This window comes from Rhinoderma darwinii, chromosome 4 (assembly GCF_050947455.1).
Source record: "Rhinoderma darwinii isolate aRhiDar2 chromosome 4, aRhiDar2.hap1, whole genome shotgun sequence".
Lineage (NCBI taxonomy): Eukaryota > Metazoa > Chordata > Amphibia > Anura > Rhinodermatidae > Rhinoderma > Rhinoderma darwinii.
The window spans coordinates 137400346-137419257 of NC_134690.1; the positions used below are offsets into that span (position 1 = coordinate 137400346).

The 18912-nt window shown below is 42.1% G+C and overlaps 1 protein-coding gene across 1 annotated transcript in view; it reads right to left on the reverse strand.

The window, feature by feature from the left end:
- The window catches only part of PHC3 (polyhomeotic homolog 3), an 84136-nt gene that overhangs the window by 8492 nt on the left and 56732 nt on the right, over window positions 1–18912 (reverse strand). Inside the window, exons 11-12 of the mRNA XM_075861590.1 lie at window positions 12911–13070; window positions 4529–4643 (exon numbers count right to left, since the gene is read on the reverse strand). Coding sequence (XP_075717705.1) covers window positions 4529–4643; window positions 12911–13070 — 275 coding nt within the window. The remainder of the gene's footprint in view (window positions 1–4528; window positions 4644–12910; window positions 13071–18912) is intronic.

The following is an 18912-nucleotide window of genomic DNA, read 5'->3' on the forward strand; positions in this document are numbered from 1 at the left end:
ATGTCTCATTTGCAAAGCCACTGAGGGACCAAAACAGTGGAAACGCCCAAAAAGTGACTCCATTTAGGAAACTACACCCCTTCAGGAATTCATCTAGCGGTGTATAAAGCATTTTGACCCCACAGGTGTTTCATAGAATTTACTAGAATTGGGCAGTGGAAATGAAAACAATCCTTTTTCTTCAATAAAACATAGCTTTAGCTTAAAATTTTTCATTTTCTCAACAAATAAAGGAAAAAAAGAACCCCAACATTTGTAAAGAAACTTCTCCAGAGTACGGAAATACCCCATATGTGGTCATAAACTCCTGTTTGGCCACACGGCAAGGTTCAGAAGAGATGGAGCACCATTTGGCTTTTGGAGCACAGATTCTGCTGGATTGGTTTCTTGACACCATGTCGCTTTTGCAAAGCCCCTAAGGTACCAGTACAGTGGAAACTACCCAAAAGGGACTCCATTTGGGATACTACACCCCTTGAGCATTTTGACCCCACAGTTGTTTCATAGATTTTATTTGAATTGGGCAGTGAAAATAAATTAAATTTTTTTTTACAATAAGACGTAACTTTAGTGCACAATTTTTCATTTTCTCAAAAAATAAAGGCGAATAAGAACCCCAACATTTGTAAAGCAATTTCTCCCGTGTACGGCAATACCCCATATGTGGTCATAAACAAATTTTTGGGCACACGGCAGGGCTCAGAAGGGAAGGAGCGCCATTTGGTTTTGGATTGCAGATTTTGCTGGATTGATTTCTGGTTGCTATGTCGCATTTCCAAAAACCCCTGTGGGACCAAAACAGTGGAAACCCCCCAGAAGTGACCTCATTTTGGAAACTACACCCCCTGAAGGTATTCACCTAGGGGTGTAGTGAGCATGTTAACCCCGCAGGTGTTTTGCAGAAATTAGTGCGCACCCGATGTTGCAGAGTGAAAATGGGATTTTTTCCATAGATCTGCCAATATGTGGTGACCAGCTTGTGCCACCATAACAAGACAGCTCTCTAATTATTATGCTGTGTTTCCCAGTTTTAGAATCACTCTACATGGGGCACTAATCTTTTGCCTGGATATTTGACAGGGCTCAGGAGTGAGAGAATACCATGTGACATTGAGGCCTAATTTGGCGCTATATAAAGTATTGGTTCATAACTGCAGGGCTCTGATGTGAATAAAAGAAACCCCTGAGAAGTGACCCCATTTTAGAAACTACACCCCTCAAGGCATTTATTAAGGGGTGTAGTGAGCATTTTCACCCCACAGGTCTTTTCCATAAATGAATGCGCTGCGGATGGTGCAAAGTAAAAATTACAATTTTTCCCCAGATATGCCAATGCAGTGGCAAATATGTCGTGCCCAGCTTATGCCACTGGAGAGAGACACCCCAAAAAATTGTTAAAAGGGTTCTACCGGTTATGGTGGTGCCATATATGCTGTTTGGACACACTGTAGGGCTCAGATGGGTGGGAGCGCCATTTGGCTTTTGAAGCGTAGATTTTGCTTGGTAATAGTTTTGTTTGAGTATTACTGGTATTTCAGTTTATAATGTGGGGCATAGGTGAGCTGGGCAGAGTATATCAAGGGCATAGTCAGGTGGTATAATAATGGGGTAAACAATAAAATAATCCATAGATATGTATTACGCTGTGAAGAATCATTTCTTCCCAGGCCGGTGTCGCACTGATAAACGGTGTCTTTACTTATCCCCCTTTTGCAGGACAGTCCGATTCCGGCGATACCTAATTCATAGCACTTTTTTATGTTTTCAAACTTTTTGCCCAATAAAATTACTTTTGTAAAAATAATGTCTTTTTTCTGTCGCCATGTTGTGAGAACCATAACTTTTAAATTTTTTCGTCGATGGAGCTGTATGGGGGCTTGCTTTTGCGAGACGAGCTATTGTTGTTACAGGTACCATTTTTGGATGCATGCAACTTTTTGACCACTTTTTATTTCAATTTTTGTAGGGCAAAGTGACCAAAAAACATTGTTTGTTACGTTTTTTTTTTTTTACTCCTTTCACCGCGTGGAATAAATAACATAATATTTTTATAGTTTAGGCCGTTACGGCAGCGGCGATACCAAATATGTATGGTTTATTTATTTTTTTCAATAATAAAGGACTTGATAAGGGAAAAAGGGCAATTGTGTTTTATTTTATTACGTGAAACTTTTATTATATTTTTTACAACTTTTTTTTTTTTCACTTTGTTTTACACTTTTCTTTAGTCCCACTAGGGATCTTGAAGGTCCAACTGTCTGACAGATCTAATACATTGCACTACATAGGTAGTGCAATGTATTAGAAAAAAAATCTTTCATTCACTGACATCAAGCAGATTAAGCTTTGTCTCTGGGCGGGGCATAATCAGCTTCCGTAATGGCAGACAGGAGCCTATTGTTAGGTTTCTGGTTGCCATAATAGCAGTCGGCAGTCGTGCGATTGCAGGGCACAGCTGCCGATCTGCTAACAACCACAAAGATGCAGCGATCCGGGCGGGGGCTGAAAGTTTTCGGTGCTAGGCACACCGGGAGGCCAGTATTAGGCCTCCGGTTGCCATTGCAGTCACCGACACCCCGGCGATTTAATTGCTGGGGTGTCGATGACATCTTAAATGCAGCGATCACTTTTGATGGCTGCATTTAAGGGGTTAATGGCGGGGATCGAAGCTAACTTCGGTCCCCACCGTTACAGCAGTATGTCAGCTGTAAGATACAGCTGACATCCGGGGATGATGGCACCGACTCCGCTTCTGAGCCGGTGCCATGCATTTGTCCTAAGTATACGACATTTTGCGGGAAGCACTGGCTTTCCATGACATATACTTACGACAAATGTCGGGAAAGTGTTAAGAAAACGTTTGAGCAGTGAATTATCAGCAAGCTTTAGGGTATGTTCACACATACAAAAAGAAGTGGTTGAAAATTACGAAGATGTTAGTGTCAATGTAAACTCAGCTCCAAAAACGCCTCAAGAAGTGACATGCCACTTTTTTTATGAGGCGTTAATTCAGCATAACAGCACAGTATTTCTCATTGAAACCAATGGGAAACGGTCTGTAGGCTTATTCAAGTGTATTCTGGAGCGTAATACAAGGCTTTTACGCTCCAAAATAAGCTGTGTGAACATACCCTTTGTAACGTACACAGCCGCGGACCGTCGTTCTAACTTACCCCTCGACGGCCGCGGCCATGGACAAGTGAGTGCTGAGTGGCATCTCCTTCCTGAGAAACGCCGGCACTCACTTCCATATCACTGTGCTGGTTCCCGTAGGGTGCTCGCGCCCGGCCTTAAATCTGTAATTAGCCCATGATCACCCTGGACTATAAAAAGGGCTCTGCCCTTTCACTCATTGCCTGAGCGTTGTTGTGTTTACCCATGTTAGTCTTAGCAAATGGTCCCATAGTGCTATCCAGTTCCTATTGTTCCCGTGTCCTGCTACCTGTATCCTGTGCTATATTTGTTCCTGTGCCTTAGAGTGTTGGAGTTGTGTTGTGCCACCTGTCACGCCTGTTGTTATACACCACGTCTGGTGTCATCTGCCTGCAAGTTCATTTGTGCCTAGCCTCCGCTACTGTCTGGACTATCAAAGGTACCCTTGTACTAGGACTGTTGTTTGGCCAGCTGCTACTCCGCTATGGCTGTGTGGCCTAGTGGGTCCACATACCCAGGGATAGTGACACCCTTAAGTTAAAAAAAGCACTAAGTGCATCAATCTGGGACTTTAAAGGTGCTACTTTTCAAACCGTTGTCTAGACCCACTAGCAAGAAGTCTAGGATCAAGGAGTTGTTAGGCTGCCCTTACAGATTCCATCTATCCTTGGCAAAAGATAGGAAGGTATTCTATGGATACATCTTAGAGGTCACCGGTTTGCTGCTTTGTCAGAGAGTAGATATAACCACCTCAGAAATATCCATTCCCTTAGGATAGACTGTTCAGTATTCAGGCTGTTAGCTGTAGGGGATAGACCCCTGGATGGCAAATGGGACCTTGAATAGAAGGTCCAGCAAGAGAGGTACAGTTCAATGATTCTCTGCTGACAGATTGAGAAGCAGAGGGAACCAGGATCTTCTTGGCCAGTGAGGGGAAATGAAGATTACCCTCGCCCCTCTTCCAGGATCTTTGTCAAAGTCTTTGGAATGAGCGAAAAAATAGGGGAAGGCATAAATGAGGCCCTCTGGCTAGATCTGAAAATAAGCATGGTCATACAAGGGCTACTCAGAGAAGCTCAGGGAGTAAAAATTTGGAACTTGGCAGCATTTCTTTATTGCAAACAAGTCCAGAATTGGAAGACCCCATTTCTTTGTCAGCTGAAGAAAAACTTGAGGATTAAGTCTGCATTCACCCTACTATATAAAAGAACATAAACAGTTTGGCTCCTGTCGCAACTGCGGGGATCGGGAATAACTCCGATCCTGGCAGTTTAAAAAATTATTGGAAATCTAAAATTTCAATACTTTTCTGAATTCAATGAAGTCTTCGATGACCACAACAAACTACAACAACATACAAAACAATTCACATTACCTTTTTGCACATGACTGAGAACAAAATCTTTTTGATCTCAAAAACCTGTTTGGATATCCTGTCTTCCCACAAAACTCACACTCCAAGATTTCACATTCCAGCTCTTCGACACCTTCTGCTAGAAAAAAACAAAAAAACACAAAAAACAAAAACAATGTTGACAGGGCAGTTTCTAGGAAATGTTGCTTACAGGGTAAACATAAAAGAAGCCTTCCCCCCAACCCCTTTCCCTAACATCAAGTAAGGCTGTATTCACATGTGAAAGACGCACACCGAATGAAATTTTTTCAGAATTATTTTTTAATTATTCAAGCCACACTGTTAACACAGGAATATAAAAATTTGCAACACAAAAATAACTTATCACACAGTTAGTGACAACGATACACTTGCTCTTTGTCAGGAACAGATGTAGGCTACTACTATACAAAGACCCTTATACCAAAAAATACCACCAAACAGCGCCCCCCCACTTACATAGCCCATCCCCACCCTCTATAGCAACACAAATTCAGACCACAGACCAGACCCTTAAGTTAAATTAGAGCCCGTAAATTAATCAGACCTTAGACCAGACCTTCTTTTTTTTTCCCCCAGACACCAGACCTCCGAATTAATTCAGACAACAAACCAGACCCTTCCATTTATTCTGACCCCAAACCAGACCCCCAAGTTAATCGGACATCCTACGTTTATTAAAACCCCCTAAATTAATCACTCTAGCCGCCTAAATTAATCAAATCAGACCTCAAACCACACCCCCTAAACTATTTCGACTCCAGACAAAAACCCTTAAATTAATTCAGATCCCAGGCCCCCTAAATTAATTTAGACCTCAGTCCAGATCTCTAAATTAAATCAGACCCCCTAAATTTAGACCAGTGACCAAACACCATAAACTAATAAGCCCCAAGAGAAGAGAGAAAAAAAACAAAAAAACACTTGGACATGTGTCTTTTTTTCAACAGTACTAACTATGTAACAACAACTCAAACCATACCCCTAAATTAATTCAGACTCCAAACAAGGCCCCTTAAATAAATCATGCCATACACCAGACCACCTAAAATAACTTAATCAGACCCCAGAATAGACCCCTTAACGTTGCAACCACTTTTCGTTTTTTCATTTTTTTCCTCCACGCCTTCCAAGCACCATAATTTTTTTTGTTGCAGGACAAGTCGTCGTTTTTAAGAGAACAATTTAATGTACCATATAATGTACAAAACAAAAAAACTTTAAAAAAAATTTGTGGAGTGGAATGGAAAAAAAAATAAACGGAATTCCTCCATTGCTTTTTGTGTTTTGTTTTTACAGCACTCCCCCTGCGGTAAAAAAAATTACATGTTAAAGTTTATTCTGCAGGTCAACACGAAAACTAAATTTATATAATTTTATGTTTCTCTAATTTTACAAAATGAAAACAAATTGGTTTAAATCTGGATTGTAAAATCCTTTTCTTGTCCAACTCATTGGGGGTCACAGACCGTGGGTATATGGTGTGGCCACTACGAGGCTTGACACTATGAATTTAAAATTGTGGCTCCTACTAAAGGATATACCCCACCTACGGACACTGATCTAATACAGTCTGTTCGTAAGCAGAAGGAGAGGCATAAAAAAGGTAAGTAAAGGAAAGACAAAAAACCCACCAAATGATAACCATGAAAAAACATTAAAAGGGTTGTCCGAGATAAAATTAGTGTGTGTTAATGCTTGTAATTTATTAATGTAAATACATTTGTAATATACTTACATTTTCCAAAGTGGCCCCGTTTCCAGATCCTGCCGTGGGATTCATGACAGGTGACGTCACTCTTTGGCCGCTGTGTTGATCTTCAATTCTTTTCCGGGTATACGCCACATCACTAGTATGGGCTGTTCTGCTGTACCGCCCATAACACGCATGCGCAGTCCCTGCTGTTAGCTCCAGAACAGCAGGGACCGCGAGAACAGCAGGGACCGCGCATGAGCGTTACGGGCTGTACAGCCGAACAGCCCATACATGGCACGTCACAGGTGACGTGTCGTATACCCAGAAAAGAACTGAAGATCAACATATCGGCCAGAGAGTGACGTCACCCATCAAGTACCCCACGGCAGGATCTGGAAATGGGGCCACTTTGGAAAATGTAAGAATATTACAAATGTATTTACATTAATAAATTACAAGCATTAACACAGCCATTTTATCTCGGACAACCCCTTTAAACAAACAAATGGGCAAGAGCCGTTTCCGTTAATGAACTGGACGAGTAAAGGCTTTTACAGTAAGTACTATCGTATTTCCTCATTCGTTACATTAGGGGACACAGACCGTGGGACGTCCTAAAGCAGTCCCCAGGTGGGGGAAAAGAAGAAAGGACATGTTCACTTATTCCACAGATGCCTGCAAGACCTTGCGTCCAAGGGAAACATCTGCAGAAGCAAAGATTTGCACCTGATAGACCTTGACCAAAGTCTGAAAGGAAGACCATGTAGCCACATTGAACACCTGAAGAGTAAAAGATTTATTGCACACAGCCCAGGAAGCTCCAGCCCCTCTAGTAGAATTGGCCCTGATCCGAAAGGGGGTGCCCTACCCCGAACCCGGTAAGCCTCGTGAATAGCCCGTAAAAAAACAAAAAAACATCGAGTCATAGTGGCCTCAGAATCAGCCAACCCATTCCTGGGACCCTCCGGGAGGATAAACAAGGAATTCAACATCCAGGAGGAAGCAGATACAGAATAGTAAATCCGCAATGCACTGATAACATCCAGGTTGGGAGATGGACAAAAGGACGGCAGAATGGTGAAAGGCCGAGGTTAGCTTACACAAATAAAAAAAGTAAAAAAAGAGGACACCGTACAAATCACCGCCTTATACTGATGAATAATCAGGAATAGAGAACGGCATGACAAAGCCACTAGATCAGAGACCCTCCAAATGGAAGTCACGGCTACCAGGAAAACATAGTTCCATGAGAGGAAGTGATGGTAGACCTCTCACAGAGGTTCAAATGGAGCATATTGCAGTACCTTCAAAACCAAGTTGAGATCCCATGAAGGAATCGGAGGATGATAAGGGGAAACTGCGTGAGCAAACCCCTGTAGAAAGATCTTGACGTCCAACTTGGAGGCCAACTTGACTTAAGATAGAAAGTGCCAACAACTGTCCCTTAAGGAAGCTAAGGGCCAAACCCTGATCCAGGCCACCCTGAAGGGAAAGCACTCTGAAGAGAAAAAATGGCAAGAGAAAGATTGTGATCCTTACACCAACGAAAGTAGGTCCTGCAGGTACAATGATTACTGTGGACTGAAGAAGGCTTCCGAGCCTTGAGCATGGTGAAAATAACCCTCTCCGACAAACCGTGAGACCTCAGAATGGCGGCCTCATCTGCCACGCTGTTAAACATAGCGGCCTTAATTTCTGGTGGAAGAGAGATCCCTGAGAGAGGAGCTCAGGATAGAGAGGCAAGGGCTATCGGCCAGCAGGGACACCATGTCTGCGTACCAACATCGACACGGCCAATCTGGTGCTACCAGGATAGTAGGAATCCCTTCGGCCTGCAGCCGTCAGAGAAGCCTAGGCAGAGGGGGAAAACACGTAGAAGAGCCTGAAGCAGAACCACGGAGCCACAAGAGCGTCCACGGCATAGGCGTCTGGATCCCTTGCTCGGGAGATGAAGTAGAGGACCTTGCAATTGACATGGATGACATCAGGTCCTCATCCGTTCTACCCCATCTGGGGCAAATCAGGGCGCAGGCCTCCTGGTGGAGGGACTACTCCCCAGGATCCACCCGTTCGCGACTTAGGGATTCCGCGACCCAGTTGTTGACCCTTGAAATGTGTACTGCCGATTGAGTGAGAACGTGACGTTCTGCCCAGGTGCGGATCTAAACAGCCTAAGCCGTCACTGCATTGCTTTGAGTCCCGCCTTGGTGAATGAGATAAGCCAAGGCCATAACATTGTTCATTTGGACTTGCATCGGAAAACTGGACACAAGCGATATCCAATGCAGAAGGCATAGAAAGATGGTCCTCAACTCCAGCAGGTTGATGGGAAGAAAGGATTCCTGTGGGGACCGCAGCCCATGAACTGTGAGATTTTGAAATGTTCCTCCCACCCCTTGAGACTGGCTGTGGCGGAACGGGTGACGATTACAGGCATTGTACCCAAATACAGGTTAAGCCTGCCGCAGACCGTCGCACTCCCGCCATCCGGGTGCCATAGCTTAGATGGCACCCGGTGCTAGATGGGGATATGTCCCTTCAAACTGCATTACGTTATGTTTGATAACCAGTTGATTTGTATTGTATTGTATTCAGTGCTGCTTCAATGTCCTCCCCCTCTAGGGTTAATCTTACACTGAAGGAGAATGAGTCACAGGCTGAGAGCGGGAACATGTGTAATGTAAATAAGAAAAAGGAGGGGGTCTGTTTCCTGAGGGAGGGGTGAGTGAGGGATATAGTGGTGGTGGATGAGTTCTCAGTTTAGTTGCTGCCCAGGAGAGGATGAGATAGCAGTGTGAGCTGCAGGCAGGGGCTGTCTACCTCAGAGATGGTACCTGACCTAGGGACAGTAATAGAGGACAAGTGCTAGAGTCCCATCTAACTAAGGAGGATCTGGAGACACCCCAAAGGATGAAAGGTACAGTGGAGAGACCCCATAGTGAGGTAGCCTGTCACATCCAGCCCAGAAGGGAGAAGCAGCAATGCATTGGTTCTGTGTGTGTCTGTCCCTGTTAATAAACGCGCCTCTGTGGCTTGTCCCCTGTTAATCTGTGTCGCCTGAATCTATCGCCCACATTCTCTTGGCGTAAACCGACCCCCACTGATCCGGTTTCGCCACACTGGCATACATAGAAAGGATCTGCCAATTCAACTGAAGGACAGAGGAAGGAGGATTCAATGATCCAAGGAGCCTGGAGAACGATTCCACTGGGAGAGAATCACCTGCTGAAGAGGGCGATTGTGGTAATGCAATCTGCTGGAAGGGGAACAGGCAAGATTTGGAGTGATTGACAATCCACCCGAACCGGCACAAGGTGATCTGGAGCGCAGTCACATTGTCTTTCCTGGTGTGAGACTTGATCAAAATGTCATCCAGGTAAAGGGTGACTGACAACCCCTGGTCCGAGGGAGCGCCATCACCACAGATAGGATTTTTGTGAAAACTCTCGGGGCTGTAGCCAGACTGAACAGAAGAGCCAAACGGTTACTGTAAAGCTCCCCTCGTTCCATGGAAGTGATGACTAATCGGAGGTATTCCATGCAGAAATGGCAGGCCTTGACGTGCTCATTGAGACGCTTGATGTCTAGAATGGGTCGAACTGAGCCATCTTTTTTGGTACCACAAAAATGTTGGAGTAGAACTCCTGATATCTTTGGGTTGAGGGCACCTTAATGAGGATTCTTTGAAGGAGCAGATAATCGATTGCTCGAAAAAAAGCGCCCGCTCTGGAGAGACACAGAGGAACAGCGGACTGGAAAAAATGCTCTATAGGAAGACTGGTAAATTCGATTTTGTATCCAGAGGATACAACTTCCTAAACCCAGGCGTCTGAAATTTGGGAGAACCAGACGTCTTTAAAATACAGAAGTCTGCCCCCAATCCGAATCGAGAGGGGGTGCACCGTCAGGCGGAGTTGGGATTTGTTCTGTGACGCTATAGTCTGAGAGCCCTAAAACTATTTTTATTTTTCAGTCGACGGAGCTGTGTAAAGGCTTGTTTTTTGCGTGCCAAGCTGCAGTTTTCACTGGTACCATTTTGGGATGATTGCGACTTTTGATTTTCTTTATTTTGGGAGGTAAAATGAACAGCAATTCTGGCTTTTTTATTTTTTATGGCATTCCGCCTGCCAGTTAAATAAATGTTATATATTATAATAGTTCTGACTCTTACGGACGCAGAGAAAAACATTTTTTACATTACTTTAGGGGGAAAAAAATGGAAAAATACATATTTTTAAATTTGTATATTTATTTTTTTATATTAGTAAAAACTTTAAACTCATTTATAAATCTTATTTTAGTCCCATTAGGGGACTTGAACATGTGATTGTTAGATTACTGGTACTATATATTGCTTTTAATGTCCGATCAAGCCCTGCCTACATTAATCAGACCCCAGACCAGACCACCTAAATTAATCAAAACCCACACCAGAAAATAGAATAAAATAATCAGACTCCTGCATATACTTACCTTCCTGATCAGTGCGGCAGCGACCAGAACTGAAAAGGAGCCAAACCGGTCAACCTGTCATTGCTTTTCAGCTTCTCGCCTGCCTGCTCGTTTCCACTCATGGAGGGGGTAGTTTGAACAGCAGTGGCAAGTTCTGGCAAGTTCTCCCACCAGATGCTAGAGATGACCTTAAAAGTTTTACATTTTACCCTCCAATAATATTTTTCATTAAAGATTAGAGCCCACCAAGAAGGTAAAAAAATATTCAGCTAAAAAAGGTGTGTACATCAGAAGAACAGGAACTAAACAAACAGCTTGACTCCAAGAATGGAGGCCCATTTACACATTGCAATTTTTCTTAAAAAGGGTTGTCTGAGACTTTTAAGAAATTAATCGGATTGCAGAATATGTTATAGAATGATAAACTCAACTGTTCAATCCCCTGCAGGTCCAGTGCCGGTGGTCCTCGCCGGTCTTTGTTTACTTTCCAGCAGCGATGACATCCTGCTCATTCACGAGACCACTGCAGAAAATGTACTGGTCTCAATGGTAACGCGCCGTACATGCTAGCATGTATCTCCTTCTCCTTCTCCTTTATATTTACCTTTCCTTTCTCCCCTTAATAACAGGGATCCATACATTAAACAGTGCCAACTGTATGTTATAGTTCAATACTTCATTTTTAGGCGTTCAGCTTATTAACAGTTGACACTGAACTCACTGCTGCATATTTCTGCTCTTAAAAATGAATTGCAATAATAACTTTATACTTAAAAATATGCTAGAGGAAAATACTTACCATTAGATCAATGTAATCTGAATGCTATTTATTCATCTCTAAAATAATAGACATTCAAGATGATGTCCTGCTTTCCTGGCAATAAACAGGGGTCCTGCTGGAACCACCTGTGAGCTAGCACCACAGTATTACCTGCCTGCACCTCACCTGCTAAATTCCACTGTAAGATCTTCATGGTAGAAGCGCTTTTTCCTGGGCCTTGATTTTGAGACTTCTGTTTGGGGGTACACCATTAAGACTGGGATTAGGGAGAATATCTCATAAAATGAAGAAACAACACTGCCCCAAATTATTACACTTCACTTGAAAGAAAAAGATCTACAACATCAAGTAGACTAATTGAATACATAGAAACTATGGGATGTTTGTACAGTTCTTTGCATACGTAGCTGTGAATACACATCAAATTTCTCATGGCTAAACTTCAGACTAAAGTTTTCTTAGATAAAAGTCCACTTACCTTCGAGCCACTGTTTAGGAGAACCCCCACTGACCACTTCTAGGCCAATGCTTAATCCTGTGCCAGGACATTGCTTCCAAGCACCAATTTCATGCACCTTTTGGTGGTCTGCACAGGAAATACTCCCGTTGCTGGTTAGTACGCACAGGATTAAACTTCAGTATAGAAAAGGAAATCATGGCGATTTCTGGAATCACAGCTTTGAGGTAAAATCAATTTTGGGAAAATTCAGCGTGCCATAACTAAAGACAGTAGCTGATTATTCACTTTAAGAAACACATCTAGGAAATGGTAATACAAGATAGAGATGCATATATAACGTAATGAAAACATAAGAGTGCTAAGAAATCCATCACACCGAAACAGCAGGCAGCTTGGGAAAAACTTCAAGGTAAGTTCCCTGTTTTTACTTTACGGCAAATATATTAAAAGCGACTATCTCCACTGATTATGTAAAAAGTGATGCGACAGTCTGTGAAGAATATTCACCAACTCTACATAAGTTTACTTGCGTTTATTGACAGCAAATGTACAGTTAACTGATAATCTGTGGCCATTAGTAATAAGAAAACGTCTTACAGTAAGTTTATTATCCAGAATAGTAATCTTATCTTCATATTCGAATAATACATTTAAATAAAAATTACATTTTTAAGTGGGGCGAATAAAAAACACACCTATGTTAAAAATAAAAAAAATGTTTTTTTCCTGCTTGTTTTTTTTCCCAAAAGAGAAACAGTTATACTGATGGAATTCTAAGGAAGTATGAGTACAAACCGAAAACCATTCTCCATTCTACTAAGAGATCCTGGGTAAAGAGGATTGTGTATATTTCTTCTATAAAGGATGAAGTTGGAATCAAGTAAATCCCTGTTTGCACCATTAGACGGAAAGCACATAAGGACAATGAATTAAAGAAAAAAAAAAAAAAAAGAAGAGGAAAAAACAATAACTGACCCTCAGCTGTTAGATCATCTACATCTGTGTCAGTAGAGTTGTCCGGAAGCTTGGCCGTACTCTGAATGTCGGACTCCATGTCAGTAAGATTCATAAACTGTTCATCAAGTAGCAGATGGCCTTTTGCAGTTTCATCTACCATTAGGGAAGATCGACTAACCTAAAGAACAAAATGGTGTGCAGTTATACAGCACAATTCCAGGAACTGAATATAAAGTGATGTCAAATCAACATGCACTAGAGAAATTTGTTATTTGAAGCCAAGTCCCTGTCTTACTACAACTGTTCCCATTTGTAAATGAAGATCATTATTTCTCCTGCACATTTTACATCTAGGTATAGTTATATCAGAATGACATCCATGTGACACACACACACACACACACACACACACACACACACACACACACACACACTGAAGAGTGTATACACACACACACACACACACACACACACACACAGAAACATACTGAAGAGTACACACACACACACACACACACACAGAATCATACTGAAGAGTACGCACACAGACACAGAAACATACTGAAGGGTACACGGGCACACACACACACACACACACACACACACACACACACACAGTACACACACAGTACACACACAGTACACACACACATACCAAGGCTCAATGAACACAATGCGTATTACGTGCAGTTTGGCCGCAAAGATTTGCGTGCGGCAAATCTGCAGCATAATACAATACCAGCACAGTCAATGAGATTCCAGGAAATCTAATGTAAATGCTGCAGTATTTTTCGAGGCAAAAATTGACCTGCGGTACATTTTTTAGAATCCGCAGCATGTCATTTCATTGTCGTTTCCGCTTGCGAATTCTATCTGCCTAGTGCAGAGGAAAAATCGCACCAAAACCCGCAGCATGAAAACGTGCCGAGAAATACAGCAAAACATAAAACCCCATTAGGTAACGTTTTTACCTGAGAATTTCCTGCCTATTGCTGCGGTTTTGGTGCATATTTTCCGCAGCAGAATACGCAACGTGAGTACGTAGCCTTAAACAGTCCATATTCCTCACCGTCACGAATTATGTATGTTTAAATTTAATGAAATACTCAGAATTACAAAAACTGTAGTGAAAAATAATTTTATCTTTAAAGGGGTTCTATATTGGAGGCCTATCTTTAGGATAGGTCATAAATAATAGGTTAGAGTCAGACTCCTGGCACCCACACCGATCAGCTGTCTGAAAAGACCGTGGCGACTTCATAGTTTTCCAGGCTTAACGCTGTACAGTTCCAAAGCGGCTGTGCCTGGGACTGCAATTCGATGCACAGCTGCTACGGAAGAATAAAGTGCGGTGTCTGTGTGGCCCCTTCAGGCAGCTGATTGGTGAGGTGCCGGGAGTCCTAAGGATAGGCCAACAATATAAAAGTCCCGGAGAACCCCTTTAAAGAGTTTTTCCAAGATATAATTTTTATTAAATTTTTATTACTACATTTTTCTTTCTAGATTACACAACTTTTTAATATCTTCAAATACTTATTTCAATTATGCAGCTTTTCTCCGTGCTGCCTGCTCATCACACGACCTCCGACGTCACTTTTTGAGACTCCTCCACTGACGTGCCGTATATGCATCACATGGTCTCCGAGCAGAGAGACCTCAGAGTGTATACGACATGTCACTGATGACGTCTCGTTTCTGGGGCAGCTTTCTATTTTGCGCACGCGCATCCAATGCGCACAGTTGAGCTAGTCACTGTTAGTGCGCCTGTGCGTGTCCCCACTAATTCCAGAGCTGGGACCGCACAATCCGAGCTCATGTATTATATATTGGGCATCGTAATGCTCTATGGTGTCCTCAACGTCCTTACCATTTACTTGATCCTGAATGCCCGCGTGCCACGGCAAGCAGACAGTGCATGTCCTAAATGGTCTCTATAGGGAAGATAGGGGTTATATAGAAGGCTGATAGGGGCTTTCCCATTTTGTACCTAAATCAATGTTAAAAAAATACAAATGTTAACATAACTGGTATCTCCGCGTCCGTAAGAGTCCGAACTATCACAATATAGTGTTGCTTAACCTGCTCGGTGAATGGCGTAAAAAAAATAATATTATATATATATATATATATATATATATATATTTTTGTCACCTGAGATCTCCAAAAAATGTTATTAAAAAAAGTGATCAAAAAGTCACATATACCCAAAATATTTTGAAGAGAACAGTACCTCTGATTCGACTTTCGATTGGCTATGGTTGACTCATAAGGCTTTTATTAGGGGTTGACTTATTGAAGTAGCTTCTAAGGGCTTATTCAGACGAACGGGATATATGTCCGTGCAACGCGTGTGATTTTCACGCGCGTCGCACGGACCTATATTAGTCTATGGGGCAGTGCAGACAATTGCGTGATTTTTTACGCAGCGTGAGTCCGCTGCGAAAAAGTCACGACATGTCCGTTCTTTGGCCGTATTTCGCGCATCACACACCCATTGAAGTCAATGGGTGCGTGATAATCACGCGCACCACACGGAAGCACTTCCGTGGGACGAGCGCGATTCGCGCAACAGCTGTCAAACTATGAATGAAAACAGAATAGCACTACGTGCTTTTCTGTTTACAAACATCCAAACGGAGTGTCATAATGATGGCGGCTAAGCGACAATCACACAGCCACGCATCATACGGGGCTGACACACGGAGCTGTTAAGTACCTTTTGCGCACACAAAACGCCGCGTTTTTTGCACGCGCAAAACACACATGCTCGTGTGAATCCGGCCTCAGAGGAAGAGGGAACTGGCACAGTCCAAACTAGAAGACCGATTAACTAGATTATCTCTTGCACACCAACGCAGACTGTCCTTATATTTGTATAAAGCCTTGTTAGAAGCGAAGACTCAGTTAGATGCAATACTCTAACATACTACTGAGAGGGCCTTGCGTTGGACTCAAGCTAAGTATTAAAAATAGGATAATAAACCCGATAAACTTTTAGCGAACAAACTAAGGGATATACAACGTATAAATCAAGTGTTCAAAATTCAGACTAAAGAGGGGCAAACTATGTCCAACCCTAACCTCATTTATGAAACATTCAGAAAATTGCATTCTAAACCCTTTTGTGTTACGGAGACTACCATTGCCAATCTCTTGTCACAGGTACAGTTACCGACCTTAACGTCTGAAGAGTCTCTAGCCTTAATGCAGTTATTACGGATGAGGAGATAGATTTGACAATTAAACAACTCAAGTTGGGGAAAGCTGGCATCTCTGCGGCCTACTATAAAAACTTTGCCTCTTACTTGTTGCCTCATATTCAAAGTTTATGTAACGACCACATGCAAGGAAAAACCACTCTCCCAAATTTCTGGATGGTATGATTGCGGTAATCCCAAAGCCAAATAGAAACCCTTTCTCGATGCTAAAATTTTTACCTTTATTCTAGCTCGCCATCTGAATTATTTTTTTACCTGCATTAATACATACTGATCAAGTGGGCTTTATTCCTCATAGGGAGGCTCCGGATAATATTCGTAAACTTATCAATATTATAGCCCGGGTTCAGGGTGATTCTATACCTTGTACTCTCCTAGCTTTAGCTATAGCAAAAGCATTTCACACTGTCTTTGGATTATCTCTTTGCAGTTTTACGTCAGGTAGGTATACAAGGTCCCTATTTTGCAGCCACACAAACCCTCTATACTTCTCCATTAGCCTATCTTACGTTACCCGCTACCTCTTCTTCCCCAATACAAATACACCGCGCTACCCAACAGGGTTGCCCCCTCTCCCCTGCTCTCTTTGCACTAGCCATGGAACCGCTAGCACATTTAATTAGAAATAACCCCAACGTATCAAGAGTCCATGTTGGCTCTTCAGAATACAAAGCTAATTTGTTAGCGGAAGATTTATCACGGACTCTCACTAAACCCCTGACATCCCTCCCCAACCTTCTCAACATATATATGCCTTTTCTCTGGCTTCAGGATTACGAGTGAATATGTCCAAATCGGAAGTTCTGTTCTGTAACACACCACCCCATATGATAAAACTGATAGAATTTAATTTTAGTTTTCAAACCTGCTCCAAGCGCTTAAATTATCTTGGGGTAGCTTTAACACCTCGATTAGAGTATTTATATACAGCCAACTTCCCAGCCCTACTTCGTTCCATTCAACTAGATCTGCGAACCTGGGACTCTTATCTGCTATCCTGGTTTGGAAGGATGCACTCTGTCAAGATGGTAATATTGCCACGTTTACTCTATTTGTTTAGAACCTTACCCATTCCTCTTCCAATGTCTGTACTTCAACAACTACAACAAGACATATCACGCTTTGTTTGGGTGGGTAAACAACCCAGGATTCGGGCATCCATCATATTCCTTCATAAGCACATGGGGGATTTCTCTTTACCGACCTTTATTAAACATTCCCTCCAGGACTCCAAATTGCACCGTTTTTTTGGTGGGGTTCCCACAAACTTACTAAACTGGCAAACTTTTTATTTGATAGTAAGCGAATTTCCTCTATCCAATTTAAAGAACGATTTAAATCACCTTTGAGCGAAGAGTTTCGATTAGCTCAGATCCTTTCATTTTGGCGTTCTATGATAGGAGATGTAACATCAATTTCGTGTTCTGTTTTGGAACGCTATGTTTTATACTCTATGGAACGAGTAGGCCTTGTTTCTTACGTATACTCTTTGTTAAATGCTCCACCAGAGGGGCAAAAATTGCCTTACATGTTGAAATGGGAGGGAGATGCCAACGCTCTCTAGAAAAATGGAGACACGGTTGTGAATTTTTACATAAAGGAAGTTGGCCAGCTAACTTGTCAGAGACGTCTATGAAGATTTATCATAGAACCTACCCAGCGACCTCTCCATTCTGCTTTAGGAACTGGAACACTGTGGGTTCCACGTACCATACGTGGTGGAGTTGTCCCATTGTCAGTTGGGATTCCATGTCGACTCATCTCTGATGTATTGGGCCATACTTTTCATAAAATACCCTCAGTTTGTTTATTGGTAGACAAACCCATCGGTTTAAGATATGCCCCCTTTAAACTAGCCTAATATATACTATTGGCTTTCAGTATCCATATTGCTTCTAAATGGAAGACAGCTAACCTTTCCATTTCCGAGGTTAAGACTAGAGTGGACAAAATAGCTACATACGAAAAGATTGAAGCTGTCCGTACGGATAGGATGGAACACTATGATGGGGTGTGGCAACCTTGGATACTCTCCTCCCACTCTTCTCATCTATCGTATTATCGGTCTTTTTGAGGGACATGTTAGAGTTTTATAAACATTTCCTTATGCTTTTTATCCTCTCACTTTATTTTACTGTATAGCCACACTTAGGGTTGTACCCTTTTATTATTTATGTAGTTTGTCATACTCTTACACTACTTGTGGACTCACATTTATGACCATGTGACTGTTTCTATTGTATACAGTTTCTTTTCTCCCCGTTTTAACTTAATATATTTTCTTTTGTTTTGCTTTGTATATCTTTTCTTATTTTCCTTTTATGCAAACTTGGAATATTGCCTTCTGTGTGGGGGCATTACTTGTTATCAAAACAATAAAATTCTTTTTGAAACCCTAAAAATATTTTAGTCCCCAAGATGCAATTCATGCTCCCCTAATAGTAAAAAGTAACACCCATGTATAAAAAGAGATAAAAACCCGTGAACCCAATGTAATATTGCCCCTATATAAATTCCTTCTAAGACCACATCTTCAATATCGGATTTCGTTTTGGGCTCCACATTGTTAAAAGTAATAGGAGAGCTGGAGGGGGTTCAAAGGCGGGTGACTAGATTATCAAATAGACTGGAAGGTCTCACTTTTAAGGAGAGGTTATAAAAATATGACTTGTTCAAGTTGGTAAATAAGACGCCTTAGAGGGGATTCTTATTAACACGTATATGTGTGGTCAATACAATGAACTAGCAAATAATTTATTCCTTCCAAGGACTTTACAAAGGACCAGGGGACATTCATTACGT